Source organism: Calonectris borealis, chromosome 3 (genome assembly GCF_964195595.1).
Source record: "Calonectris borealis chromosome 3, bCalBor7.hap1.2, whole genome shotgun sequence".
Lineage (NCBI taxonomy): Eukaryota > Metazoa > Chordata > Aves > Procellariiformes > Procellariidae > Calonectris > Calonectris borealis.
In genome coordinates this window covers 128466716-128482165 of record NC_134314.1, presented here as the reverse complement: position 1 = coordinate 128482165, position 15450 = coordinate 128466716, and the positions used below count along the sequence as shown (strand labels likewise).

General features: G+C 36.9%; 1 protein-coding gene across 9 annotated transcripts in view; it reads right to left on the bottom strand.

Annotated features, from left to right (window-relative positions):
* Nucleotides 1–15450, bottom strand: part of RALGAPA2 (Ral GTPase activating protein catalytic subunit alpha 2) — a 135695-nt gene that overhangs the window by 92048 nt on the left and 28197 nt on the right. For 8 of the 9 annotated variants that reach the window (XR_012673287.1, XR_012673288.1, XM_075147889.1 and 5 more), the window contains 10 exons: nt 14756–14955; nt 12897–13127; nt 10916–11089; nt 9879–10016; nt 9146–9294; nt 8605–8716; nt 7571–7808; nt 6860–7024; nt 850–987; nt 231–328 (listed from right to left, as the gene is read on the bottom strand). Coding sequence is in view for 7 of the 9 variants with exons in the window: in XM_075147889.1 (XP_075003990.1) it covers nt 231–328; nt 850–987; nt 6860–7024; nt 7571–7808; nt 8605–8716; nt 9146–9294; nt 9879–10016; nt 10916–11089; nt 12897–13127; nt 14756–14955 (1643 nt within the window). In the remaining 2 variants the exon portion in view is untranslated. Of the gene's footprint in view, nt 1–230; nt 329–849; nt 988–6859; nt 7025–7570; nt 7809–8604; nt 8717–9145; nt 9295–9878; nt 10017–10915; nt 11090–12896; nt 13128–14755; nt 14956–15450 lie in introns of those variants that run through there. The other variant, XM_075147896.1, reaches the window with a different exon arrangement.

The window sequence follows — 15450 nt, the reverse complement described above, 5'->3', positions numbered from 1 at the left end:
CAATTACATCAAACTGCATAGGCAACTGACAAGATCAGGAGACACAGAATGATCACACCAAACAGCATAATGAACAGCTACAACAGCTCAATTCCAGATTCCATACTAGAACTGTGATTAATGATTTTTCACACTTCCAATTGCTAGAGTTTCTAAATACTAAAAGGCACCTGATTAGAAATAAAACATTGGTAGAATCTTATCAATAATCACTTTCTATCTTGCCTTACTTGCTCAGCTTCATGTTCCTTCTTTGTATATCCCTTATTTTCCTGAACTGATTTGGAGTCTGAAGAAGTTAAATTATGAGAACTCCCAGCCTTTTTACCTAGAAATTTTAGAAAGTAAACAAGAAATATAAACATTTGTGGGACCAAAGTACATAGCAGATTATATCAAAATTTCAGTTACATTTACATGTACACTTCTTACATTTATAACTAAGTGAAGTAATACAACATTAAAATTGAATACATGACGTTTTGAAAAATCCTTCATAAGCAAAACATACTTACGCAATAGGAACAGAAGTAGAACTGTTAGCTTTAATACACAAAATTTAAATGCAAGCCAGATTAAAAAAAGTTTAAGAGTTACATACAAAATGCATACATTCAAAGGTTTCATTTTTAACCGCCCTGTTTTATAAAAGGTCATGCCCTGCATTTGTGGTCTTTAGCTTCTTAAAAACAGTTCTTTCAACAAGATACCAACAATATGTTTACTAAGAGAATGAGATAAAAACCATTTTAGAACAGAACTGGAAACCAAAGTAGCATTTATGAGGCTGAACAAGTCTCAACACTTCTTCTTCAGAAGCACACTATCACTATATTTTATCAAAATTACCTTGAAAAAAATCAGATGGAAACTGATCTGTAATATCTGAAGTGCTGCTACTTCGAGTTAGCTGCTGCTCTTGGTCTGCAAACAGGCCCATAGCTTCTGTTCCTGTTGAATTTTCCAGCTGTTGAGATTCTTCAACTTCTGTTGATTTAATTAAAACAAAATATTTGCACAACCTCAGAATTATATACACATATGAACTCCTTACCTAAGAAAGCTATACGAAAAAGTGACCCATTCAAGTATTTAAAACTCCCAAGTTACAAAGCTAGAATGTAACTCCTAGTTACAGGAGTTATAATTTAAGTTTTATAAAATATCCTTAGAAAAATCGTAAAGTTTAGAGAGATGTATGAGCAGTTTAAGTGGTAAAAAGTCTAGAAAAAGGACAGAAATTACTCTGTGGGTTTGGAGTGCACAAGGAAGGGTGGGAGGATGTCACATGAACAAAGCTATGTTTTTCAGTGCTAGGGACCCAAACTAGACCCTGTTTGTTCTGGAAACAGAAAGAATAGAGAAGAGGCAGCAAAACTACTATAAATGCAGAGTGCAGAAAATGACTGTGCTTACTGACTTTTCCTCCATGAAGAGGCGAAGGGGAGAATAAAAAAGGCAACAATTCAAACAGAGTAAAAAAAGATCTGAGCTACATATGATTCAGGCTTAGTTTGTGAGGACAAACTGAATTATGCAACCTCTTTGCTGTAACTGAAAATAAGAAATAAAAAGAGAGGAGAGAGAGGCATGAAAATTCAAGTGAGAAAGTAAATTGACGTACTGGGGAAGGAGCAACAGGAACTCTTGAGATGAGCTAGCAAACACAATGCTTTTAGAAATGCATTTCTCTTAGCATTTGAGCGGGGAAGGAAAAAGACAGTAACACTCGGAATCAAGTACGTTCGCATTCAGTAGTGGTGCTTTTGGTTATGGCCATGAGACTGGTTAATGCCACCTACCATACTTAAGCTAATTGCTAACTCTTTCCCCGGCAAGCAGTCAAAGAGGTGGCCCCCACACCCCATCAAAGCTGACCCAACAGAACCACCAGCAGACTGTTCAATCTGCACAGCCAATGCTTTTCTAAAAAATTATGAAAAATGCTGCTGTAGCAACGCTTATAAGAACCCTTGAATTTCTTTTTTTCAATTATTAAGTCTTCTAGATTTCTTTCAGCACATTGTTATGTAATATGCACATTAAATAAAAGCGACCTGTCCACCACTTTTCTATTCTCCTCCTCTTCTCTGCTTTCCTCTGCTCTGCTTCCTGCCTGCCCCACAGGCACCGACACTGAGGCTACACTTAACCAGAAATGAGCAGGAAGTACAGCCCCACGGGACACAAGATTACAGACCAATATACACAGACTGCAGCAGCCGCCTGCAGGAGGACGACAGTACGCTCAGTTCATTCAATCTACACTACCAAGTGAGTTTAAATAATACTTAAATATTTAATAAACGTTGCGTGTATTTTAGAAAATTCTCTCACAAATACACACGTACAAAAACTAACTGTTCTGATATTTACTGAAAGTAAATCAAAGTATCAATGTTGACTTTAAGTGTCTCACAGAAAGCAATAAATAAAATAATAAATTAGTAATAAAAAAAATAAAAGTTCGTCTTTCAGGTCAATGCCCATATTCACTAGCCAGAACGGTTTCAGTGTTACGACTGAAGATAACTGTAAGCAGCATGAGATGAAAAAACACTAAAGATATTTCACAGAATAGGAATCCCTTAGAGAGCCATAATGCACCACATACGATACTTCTCTTGCTACAGCAGCTAACAACTCTGGTTAGAGCTCAGGAGTCAGAAATCCCTCCCAGGAAGTGAAATGTGGGAGGTGACAGAAAGTCATATTTTCAGAAACTTACTAGTTGGAAACAGAGTAAAAGAAAGTCTGCTAACATGAGAAAGAAATCTCACTGCTTCCACCACCACATCTTGGCTAGGTGAGAGGATGAACGCCCTACAACAAAGCAGCTTTGTATTCTCAGGCCGTTACATCTGTTTTTCACATCTATGTCTGGGTACCAGTACAGAAGTCAGTTCAGAAGTTGTATGCTTAGGGTTTGTTCGAGCTTTATTTATCACAACAGCAAGTTCCACAGGACAAGACTGTATCGAAAGCAGGAAAAAAGTTCACTACACTTTTGAGCAAAAATACACCCACTTCAGCCTAAATAACCACTAAAATGCCCAAATCGGGATTGCTGTCTTTAGTTTTTGCATTCCTAAGCCTTAGTATATTTGGTCTGCACTGTATTAAAACTTTAACAACTGCTTGGAAACCTTTAATAAATTAAGTAATTGAAAGTGTAAACATGAATAAAAGCATTTCTTTATTAAGGAATTAAAATAAATTTTACTTTAGTTACTAGGGAATATAAATCTAATTGTAATTCATGGTAATCTTTAATATTAAAATGAACAAAAACTGCATTGCTTGCAGTATTACAAACATTTTGAGAGAAATCAAACACTATCTGAGAACTAGGAGGCACAGACAAATATTTTAGATTTCCTTCTGGAACCAATAATCACAGGAAGAATTCTTTAGAAGAAAAAAAAAAATCCACATTTGTAAGCACCAATTTGTAACTGAGTGTAACAGATTGAACGAGATTTTTCTTTTAAATCAAGTAGCTTGACCAGATGCATTTCTCTGCATATTTTGCTTGCACTAGCTCATACATTCAAGCATTCAACTAGTTTCTACAGTAGTTCCTTGAAAAGATATTGCTCTCCTCCTTTTCCCTGAAAAGGTTACCTATTTTGACAATGAACCCAGTGACAGAATAACAAAAAAGCATTAGAAATAGCCACTTTTTGCCACCTTCTGCAATTTTGAAAAAGGACAAGATAGGCTCCCATTAAACTTGCTCGTCTTTTAATGGCTACCAATATTACTTAACACCATGTTTTGAACAGATCTGAGACATGGGAAACAGAACTAGTGCAAAACATCTCATTCCACACTACTAAAGAATAATCAACTGGACAGAAAGGGAATAGACAGACAGCAGTTTAAAAATATACAGAACATTTATATAAAAGATGACTTTAAAGTACAGTACCTGACAGTCTGTGAGAGCAAGAAGTGTAAGAGATACCAGGTAAGAGAGAGCTCACAGTGTGAAGCAGAAGAGGTACACTTTTAGTAGCTGGCAAAGCCTCATAAAGATGAACACAGTTGCTGATAGACTGGCTTCGCTTAGCTTCCAGGAAAAAATAAAGCAACAATTATGTCAGAAAAAATAATGAAATATTTGGGGTTTTGAATGTCATGATACAACGAAACACAAAGCTCTTGAAAAAAAATAGTTTTACGACATTAAGTATTTCCTACAAGCGCTAAGTTAACAATGTGCAACTGTATCTCACGCATTGGAAGTGCAATAATTAACGATTTCTGAATCACAGCAGTTCCACAATGTGGAATATTTCATTTTGTCAGTGTATGATTCCTATCTCCGGGTTAATTCGAATTACCCTTTTTTCTTTTCATTGAAGTATCCGTAGCAGTACTGACGGCTCAAAAATAAAGAATGGAAGATTTATTCAAGTTGCCCTCTACTAGCAATGCTCCCCCCCCCAAACCAGTTACCTCTTACATTCATTCCTCTCTGCTGAAAACAATCCATTTTCATCTGAGAAGCAGGATAGTGTGCTTCTCAAAAATCAATCTAGAGATACAGCTGCCTCTGGTTTTGCTTTTAAAACTAGGATATCCAGCTCCAGACTGGATAAAGCCCTGAGTACCCTGGTCTGACGGACAGCTACCCCTGCTTTGAGCAGGATGTTAAACTTGATGAAGTTCCTTACACCCTGAATTATTCTGTAGACTCTGGTTTTGGGGTACTGAGCCCTGCTTTCCACGTTTCTGAACAGGATGATGAAAGGGACGCAAGTTACATAAAAGTTTTTGGAGTTCTTAACTCACCACAAGGGAATGCAGAAAATAAGTGCAGTGTGAATGCATATCTTACTGAATTTCTCTTCAAAATAGCAACACTTAAATGGGTTCACTGTTTGTTAGGAACAGAAAAGCCACCAGAAAAACACTTTCCAAGGTGGCTAACACACTAGAGGCTGTCTAATATCATTAAAAACTTGGTATTTTATGGATTAATATCCAATTGTCATAAGCTTAAAGTCTCCTTTAGAGAAAAACAGCAATTTATCATCAATTTTATTACTAAAAAAGCTATGCTGAATTACAGAAGTCTCTAACAGAAATTTATTAGGAAAAAACATCTTATTCACTGTACAGTTTCTCTTCTTGTACACAGCAATGTCAATGCTGACACTTAGAAGACAGAGGGGAGGAAGGAGGAAGCAAAGATACTCAAGCAGGGCAGCGGGCAAAAGATTTTCTGCTGCTGCAGAAACTCTCTGCTCTTACTCTTCTAACTGCAGATCAAAAGAAAGCCTCACCTGGAAGCTCTGGTATTCCTATGTTGACTTAGGGGTTTTTTTTTGTTGTTTTTAAATGGGGGATGGAGAATATCAGGGATTTTAAAAAAGCCCTCAGTGGGATACACTTTTCCCAAAATGTCCCTTCTGCTAAAGAAAGTCCTCTTATGAACAGCCCTGGCTTCTGTATTCACCTCAGGGACTGCTACATTTCCTTCTGAAAGATGACACCTCTGGAGGCCTAGTAGCTGCATTTTGTGTGTTTCTAAATAGTCTTACCTTAGAAAACGGATATACATTTTATATATTTGAAATTATTATTTGTTATAACTGCATGTGCAAATATAAAACTTTTTTGCACCTGCTGATTTGGGAGCCACTGATCATCCCAAATCCCATGAAAGCCAGAATAATTCTCTTTTTATATGACCATGAGACACAAAATGAAACTAAGGGCTTTTCATACATGAAGTTCAGCCTCCTACCTGACAACCTACTTGCTCCCTACTAAATAAGCTTTTCTTATTAACGGTAGGAAGTTTCTTTAATTTGAACGTGCACAACCAAGTAAAGTCCTTGCTGATCAATACTTCTAGGTTCTCTGTACTGCTCTGGTGAGAAGGCTAGGGGAGAAATGCTGGAGCAGAAGAAAGGAGGAATTCTCCGCTGGAGCGCAAATAGGAACTCGCTGAATTTAAAAATAAAAAGAGACACAACGAATGAATTTACTCCAATGCCAAAATGTTTTATGATCTAAGCTGAAGACTGTGGCTTAGTTATGAAGCCTGTAGCCACAAAAGCATACTAAATCACCTTCAAATTGTCCTGGTAAGAAACACAACTAATCTGTCATGAATGAGGAAGGAAGCCGTGCAGCAAAATATCTTCCATTCAAAAGCAGGAGATTTTCTATGGAGAGTTTTAATCCATAGCCCATTGAATTGGAACGCAGAAACATGCCACCATGAAATAAAAGAGATCAAATTCAGGCTGCTGAAATGCTTCAAAAAATCAGGTATCTGTTCAATGCCTGGGGTCTCAGACATTCCCCCATCATTCCTCACTCCTGTTCTTCCCATTTTCCTCTTTCCAGAAGTAAACATGACAGAAAAAAGGGAAAGGACATGCTATACATACCTCATCATGCTAATAAAAAGAAAGCAAATAAACAATTTCATCCTTTCTTATTAAATATCTGGTTTACCTTGTGCTCACAGTAAACAGCTAGCTGTATGAAAGTTCAGAAGCAATATATATTATCTGACTGATGTTAATAAATGCTTTCTTATAAATTAACAAAAATAGGAATGTACTGTACCTTCTTTACAAAAAACATAACTTGCACATGACTAACGTGCAATTAAATGTAATGTATTTAAAAGCAATTGTTTAGAATTTTCCAAAATACTTTCATTCTTTATTCAAACTGGTAGTGATCAAGACATCCAGACACAGGTACGCAACATCTCTGCTTAGGCACTTAATTATTGAGTTGCACGACTTTTGGAAGCAGCCACAACACAAGGGCAGATTTAAAACTTGAGTGTTACGGAGTGTTTGGGAACATAAGCATTTAGTTATGGTCTAACCTGTTGCTCTTTGACGAACAATATTTCTTGCTTTCTCAACTCCTGGGGCTCCAGAGGTCGTAGCACTTCTGAATCTCATTGGCTCCACAACTTCAGGATGACTTTTCCAGCTTAATGAAAAAGATCTTCCCACTACAGCTGTCTTTTGAGGCTCTAAAATGCCACCTTAGAGATAAAGAAAACAAAATTCTATAGCATTGCATGCTTTGGCACATATTCTTCCTAAAGTATGAATGGACTTACAAGCACTCAGACATGAAAAATATTAAACAACATAGATGAATTTTTACTATTATTAAAAAAAAATCACTACTTCACTATGTGCATCAATTGCAAGGTGGCACATAAATGTAGCTAAAATACTGTAATTAATAAAGTTTAATAAAAGTACACGGAAAAGAATTTTTACATTGATGACTATGCCAGACTACAGCACAGGAAACCACGTTTCATTTCCGCTACACAGAAAAGACTCATTTTAAGCGCGTACTAAAACCTGCTAAATAGCTACCTTTTATAGCTTTCCTCCCAATTACCTTTCCTCCCACAATGAAGGATGAAAATACGTAAATCCAAAGTACTTTGCATTTGATTAAACAGGTTCTTACACTAGATTAAGTAGTACTTAATGTTAGATTAAATTAATTTTTAAGTTTAAACTTAAATATCTAACTTGTTTGATACAAAAAGCACTGAAGCATAGAGACTAACCTTTTCCTCTCTGCTTTTTTTCTTTTTGTTCACTGAGCTTATCCAAGGGTAAGTTTGTCATTTCCACCCCATACACGGTTCTTGCTAGCACCGCTGTTAGAGAGTCCATGATATTGGCCCACTCGTTTATGAGCTCCTCCCAGTCGGTCAGGGAGGACAGAACGCTGAGCAGCTCATCCCACAGCTCCCGAGAAATGTAAACGCTCAGGTTTGCTCTGATCCAAGCCACAATGAGGGTCTGAGAGAAAAGAAACAAGTGACAGTTCACGCACTTCTGTCAAGACGAATTCAGAACACCAACACCAATCGGCATGTTGATAAAGTCAATACCGACCTGCATATTAGCATTGATTATTCATGATGCACAGATATTATGCATAGATATTTTTCATCAGAAAAACATTCCCAGAAATCGGTGGGTAAATAATTATGAAAGTTACTGACTACGGAAATCTAAAAATTCTGAAACGTATGTTTCAGGTGGTCTATATGTTCTCTGATAAACTGAAATAATACGCGGTGTATAATTATAATAGAATGAAGAACTGTCTGCTACACCTACAGAACAATTGTAGTGATTGAGCTATGCCGGTGACATTCAGACCTAGATACCGTAGGTGAGCATGCAAAGTACAACACGATGTGTAAAGGTTTTCATCTCATTCAATGCGACTCAGTTTTGACTTGCCAGCTGAACTTCTAGGAAAACAGTTACATCAAGCTTACACTTTAGAGCTACTCATTGAAGATATCCTACAAAGAGACTGTGTGCCTCCCTGTTCTACCACGGTTTGTAATGGAGCCCTGAAGAACAGATCAAATCAACTGCTTGTTGCACCTGGAATCTGTCTCCCTCTGCTAGGAACAGTTTTCAGAATAACTACTTGTATTACTGCAAAGGAGAATTTTTTCATGTTTTACAAGTAGGTTTCATAGTACTGTGCAATAGTACTTAACTGAAACTACGAGTAATCATCAAGAAAAACCAACATAAAAAAACCCAAACAAACAAACAAAAAAACCCAAACACTCACTCGGAAAAGTAATCCCGACATGCTTTGAGCGAATGTATCCTTTATTTGGTTTTCTTTCGGCTTCTGCATCACAGCTTCTGTTATTCTAAGGAGTATCTGTAACATCTGTTCCCTGGTTCCAAAACAAAATTGTACTTTTTGTTCACACGTTCTATTAATTGTATTTGTTAATTTTCATGTACCAAAAAATGCTCTTAATTCTCCAGTAAGTCTTACACTTATTGATAATGCAATCATACTTCAGACTTCACAGATCATTTGCAAAATAACATTAGTTGGTTGTGGACTGTAAAAACTAATGTTTGAGAAGCTGAAGTCAGGAATGGAAATACGAGCCAGAACCCTGAAGTCAAATAGTACAATGACGTAGACTCAGCAGAACTTGCAATCTCACAAATCAATTCAGAGGCAAGTCACAAGTGTGACTTACGTAATAAGGTCTACCCCTGGAAAGCCAGTCTTTTCCCTACCTAATAATTCTCCCATAAAGTTTAAATGTGGATAATTTTCTCTTAAATGATGCAGAATATATTAAGCTTACCATGTCTTTTTATTCATTGACAGTTCCATTATCATACGCCTAAAGATACTCAGAACTGCTTTGCAAGCATCAACTTGCTCCTTCAGAAGCACAGGGACTTCAATGCACGGTTCCAATAAGAAAACATTCGCAGAGTTTGTCAAGAATACCTTCAAGACAGGCATTTACAGTCAGTTTACATAGTATCAGGAATAAAGAGAGTCAAGACTTACAATAAAATACTTGTCCTCCTCCAGTCAAACCTTTCACTTCCCTTAGAGCAAGTTTTATGTTTTACCTGTCACTTATTTTTCTACATCATTCTAGCGAAAAGTCAGGGGGCATTACACACCCCACAAAGGCATGCATTACACAGCATAGGTTTGTAGGTATCTCTTCTATTCAGTCAGGCAAGAGTACCATTCCTCCAGCTACTCATTTCCTGTATGCTGGAGCAACCACCAATATTTCCAATAAATAAGGTTCAAAGAAAGCTAATGTACAGTTCTGACTAGTACCCACAGCAGAAAAAAAATGAACCTTCTGTCTTAAAATAGCTATCTGGCTCTAAAACATGGTCACATGCTTTAATATAGATTTTTTAAAAGTTATAAATGAACTCCAAGTTGTATCTTACAAAAACTATCAACTACTGGTAGTTGTTTTCCTTAATCTCAGAGACTACATTATAATTTGTAGTGCAAATTCTGCGATTACGTAAGTTACAGCCTTGCAACCTTTCTATACAACACACCTGTAACGCAGCTTGAGCGCCAGCCTTAACGTTTTTGTCCTCGTCTTCTAATATACATCCTCTGTTAACAGCACTGGTAAAGGAGTACGTTCTTCCCCAGCTGGATGAGCGCTTATGTCCTGAATGGTCAGAGGAAAGCTTTCAAAAACATGATTCAGTTAGCGACAAAGCAGAAAGGAATACGTCCATATTTATTCAAAATCATTTAAAATGTCAAAAGCAAAAAAAGGAGAACTGTCATGTCCTACATTCATTTCATGTCTATTATTTCGTAATCTCTGAACAAACAGACAGTATACAGAATTTAAAGGTTCATATAAGTTTTAAGAGCTATGTTATTTAAAATATTTTATATCACATTTTGTAGTCACCCATTGCAGTAATATTTGAATTTAAGCCTCACAAAACTGTAAATCCCCTACAAAAATAATCTGTCAAAAACTTGTCATTCTCACTATGTTTTTACAACTCGAACCTCTTTCTCAGTACAACAAAACTTCCCTTTAAATAGCTTCACAGTGTCAATAGTGTCAAAGTCAACTTTTACTGATGGTTCAATATAGGATATTAAAAAAGATGATGCACAGAATTTGTACCTACACTTTAATTTCCTAGATTAAGGTGTCTGAATCCAAATATTTCATCCAGTATATACAAATCAGTAGATATTTTCAAATTCTTAAGTAACTACCACCAAAAGGAAATAGTCCTACATGCACTAGGCCAAACAACAGTGTAAATTTTAACACTGCAGAATGTATTAGTATTTCTTCCATTAAGTTCTTGCTATCATATTTGTATAGACAGGGAATAATCAACAAATTACATTTTTTAAAATAGCTGCAATTTTTCCCTGCACTCAGTAAGGGCTACTGAGCACTCAATATTTATTTAAATTTCTGGACCTTAAATAAAAGCATTTTTTAATCTTGATTTTCCAGACATTTTTAAATTGTTACTCATTTACAAAGCGAGTTTAAAACTTAAATCATATATTGTAGGCGAACAGAATAAAGTAAGTAACGCTGATACCATACATGTTTACCATCCGTTTGCACTGATGAATCCTCCAAGTTGACAACAGCGTCCTGACTGTCTTCCTTTTTGTCTGGCTCCTCCATGAACACAGGTTTCTCTTGCAGTATCCACTTTCGATACACCTTAACCACTTTCCGTGTTGCAGATATATCAGAAGGTGGCAATAAAAAAGCCTAAATTGAAAAGTTAACTAATTTTACTATAAATAGGACATAGATGTGCATGCATATATAAAGACACCCACACACCACCACCCATAAATAATACAGCTCAAAAAAAGAAAGGATACATAATTTTTACTTTTATGTCTGTACTAGAAGGAGTTATGATTAATCAACAACTATGCATATACCTACATCATTCACAATTCCATAACTATTAATTCCAAATTACTTCCATGTTGTATTTGTTCGGACAAAATTTTTGCTCCTTAAAGCTGTCTAACTTAACATGGATTCATCTCACAAGCTGTAACTAGCCATAGAGGTCTAGCAGGCTAAACTTAGGTACTATGCTACACTTCCTGGAGAAGACGACTTCAAATTACATCAGCAGTATACGATGTGAAATGCCATTTCAGCAAGCGTAGGTAGAGGCAAGACAGTAAGTGGTGATGCGGGTGACAGTGGCTGGCATTCGATCCCTTCTCACCACAGTTTTGGAAATCACCACAATGAATTTATTTTCAACATGCTACTCAGTATCTGTATTTGGGAATCATTCTGCAAAGATGTCCTCTCCAAAAGCTTTCAAAGGCTAGACTGGCTGCTTCCCCACATTTCTGGAGGTCTTAGGAGACAAAAAAAAAAAAAAAATATATATATAGTGACAAAAGACCTTTGCACTGCAGATAACAGGCACAGAAATCAATGTCTGAAAATGTCACCTGGTACAAAAAAATCGTATTTTCCCAACAAAAAAAAACCTGATATCAATATGCATTATATTATAAAACCACTGAAAGAGATGAAAATACATTTTTCATACTAAAAAATAGGTCCTTTCAACTATGAAGAGATTACCCACTCTCCATGATTAACAGGGTCAAAAACTATAGCATTTCCTATACCCAGTTTAGCTGCAAAAACATTACAAAGGTATCTTACTCAGGTTGGGGGAAATCTTTGCATGATAGTATACTCCTTTGTCTCTAGTCAGCATGAAGTGCAACATCCAACAGCTGATTTCAACAGAAATTGAAGGGTTGCAAAAGCAAGTTTAAATATGCCATGCAGCAAGTATGTGAAATTTCTGAAAATATCTTCACAGCCACTGTCAACTTACTAAGGGTGCAGAAACTGAAAAAAGCCAGAAGCCAACTGCTACAATATTACAGAAACAGCAACTCATCAGCAGGATGAATGGGCACTACACTGAATGCTTTCAGAAAGGCTAAGAAGTAGGGTAGAAAGGAAAAAGAAAAAAAAAAAAAAGAGTAGAGGAATTCACAGTGACTCGTGAGATTCCTGTAAGGGAGAGATAAAACACACAAAGAATCCAAATACCACTATCTGTTTCAATTACTGAACACTGATCGTACTGAAGAAAGATAAAAGTACTGCATCACATTAGCCTTTGTTCCCTGGAAGCTGGTCTAACCTTATATACTGTGAACAAACACCAGGAGAGGGCAGCATGCCACAGTGGTTCGTAACACACACAAAAGTACTCCCTCCTGTCGAAATGCCAACCATCCCACTGAAAAGCACTGGTACACGTAGTTCCTAAACCGTGCCACACTAGATACTTCACAGTCAAGCACGTGTGCTCACTCAGCTGCTGGAGACCATCTTCTGCACATTTATGTGACCTGGAATTGCTGCTTCAACCCATTTCTACCTCAGTACTAAAAGGGTGCTGGTGTGATTAGCATCAAGTTTGACCAGTTACCTGACCAACAGCCTTCGCAGTGTTCTCTCTCATAACCATGATATTTCCCTTAAAAAAAATTTACAATAGCAATCAAACATACACACTTACTTGTCGAAACACCTCATTAACAAAGTTAACATATCCTCGAGTGGATAAGAGGATTCTCTGCACCATCTCATAGACAGTCCGGTGCTGCTCGTCGATGCTGCAGAGGCTGGAATTGCTGAGCCTTCTGTCGGACAAGGTGCTGCTGTTAGAATGGCTTCTCTCCTGCTCACCTGCGTAAGACATACTGGTTTCCAGCTCTGCGTTTTTATCCTGGTTTACAACACCAACAGTCTACACAGAAGAAAACACACGCCTAATTAAATAACGGAAATACCGTACACCAAAAATCCAGAGTATTTACGCAGAACTTGAGATACTAGTGCTCTTTTTAACACAACAGACCGGGATCCCAGCAGTCAGGAAGTGTAATTTTCAGTCTACTACTTGATCCAAAAAGGAATTTGGTCTTACACTCTCCATAATGTACACTTCATATGCCTCCCCCCCAGCCCAGAACAGCTGACTGACTTGACTTATCCTCTCCATAAGATAAAAAAGAGGGAGGGGTGCAGTGGTGGGAGTGGAACGCACAGACACAGTGGAGAAGAATCCCCAAGTCCCTTTGTTTTCGGAAAAAGATTATCATACCACTATACATGGCTCATACTCTTGCACATTATTATTCCTGACAACTCTTTGTCAGGTCTTGTTCTGGCATTGCATGTATTTTGCAACATCCCGAACTGTGTCCGGCTAAAATGATCCAGTCAGGAGAAGACAGAGGACTAAAAAACTGCTTTTGAGTTACCAGAAAAAGAACCCCAAGTTACACTACCTCAAAGCATCACCCAAATGCAGTTCTGCTTTATGTTTACATGAGTAAGGCTACCCTCTGTTCGACCAAGTGAGCAGTTACAGAGCAGCAATAACATCTCTACTGCTTTTCACAATTAACTTTTTTGGTAAGATTCAGGCACACTAGCGAGGCACAGGCACTGTAAGTGAACTTCAAAACCACTAAGTAGTCAACATGTGCCAAAAGCTGGCACACAGCTTCAGCTAAGTGATAACTTTTGACCAGTTTCCATTTTGATAGCAGCAATACCTTTATGCAACCTAAATATTTATTTGGTGTCAGCTGTCTATAAAATTCAGTGAAAAGAAAAAAATTCTTTTTCCAGGCTATGTCTGTTGGAATGGCACAGCAGGTTACACAAAAGGTGGAATTTCCAATGCAAAAGAAAAGATCAATTAAAAAAAAAGCACTTTCAGAGGGCAAGCTACACTTAGCTGGCTTCAAACTTCTACAGTGAAGAACTCCAAAAACAATCAACATGAAAATATACAGTTCTACCATAATAGTTAATGTATGCTTTTCCGCTGAATCTAGATTTGACACTGATCTACGATTCAAGAGAAGAATATAAGTTGACATTGATCCTAAATTTTTAACAGGAAGCTGGAGAGTCTCTTAAAAGAAAAAGCATCTATTTCTATAAAATTCACTGTAAAGTCCCTAATCCTACAGAAGTCTCAACCAGAAACTGGAAATATTTTTTCTAATATCTCATTGTAAACAGCTGCTATAATCAAGAGGAAAACAAAGCGGCCTTTGATGTTGCTGGGAAATGGTCCATGGCACAAATAAGTTTGCCAGTTTACAGATTAAATTCCAAAAGTCTAAACATAATACTGATGAAGCTGGTAAGGCAAACAGTTATGAGAAAAAAAATTTCTAGTAAATTACGAAAGTGTTTCCCTTGGAGATTCCCTCCTTCATCAAAGGAAAAAAAACCAAATGATACATCATTTATTCACTTAGGGCTAGCATTTCTTTCTTGCTTCAGTTGTCAGGGCATTGTGATCATTTGCAAGGGTAGCATGTGCATAAGAAAAGAGAGGTAAACTTTAAAGCACACCTGAATAATTTTAGGGAGCATTTCTCCTCCATTTTTTGTATTCTGAACAGCAGTTAAATATTTCTTTTCAAGAAAGAAGGTAACAAGCCACTTAATAAAAACAACTCGAGCTGCCATATATGGGATTTTTGTGCTATAGACATTTTCATTGTTTCGTGTTGCAGTAATGTATGCTGGTCTTGGTCTTATATCAGGAATATCTGGTGAGATAAAAAGAGAAGATATAAAGAAAATCTCATCTTAAAAAACTGCAATTGCTTCCAGACTCTGGTTAAATGTATTGAACATGTCACCAACAACATTTTCTCCACATGAAATAACAGATGCAATGTCTGACTGCTTTTATTATATTAATGCTTATACTCTTATCATAATTTTATTACTCCTAAAAAAAGCAAGAACATAAAAGCACAGATCTTTCTGAAGGTTGTAATTTGTATCACACAAAACAAAGGAAAGCAAAAGAGAAGGGCTGCAAAAAGCAGTGCAAAATCTGAAACAAAGAACTGCTCCTACTACAATGTAAGTTAATTTTATAAAAGTTTCACAGAGTTTTATTAATAAAGTACAGTTAGAAAGAGAAGATGGCTCTGGAACACTCAATAGTGCAAAGATTAAGAAGGAAAAGGATACTTAGCGCATCTCGTGGTTTAACCCCAGCCAACAACCAAGCACCACACAGCTGCTCGTTCACT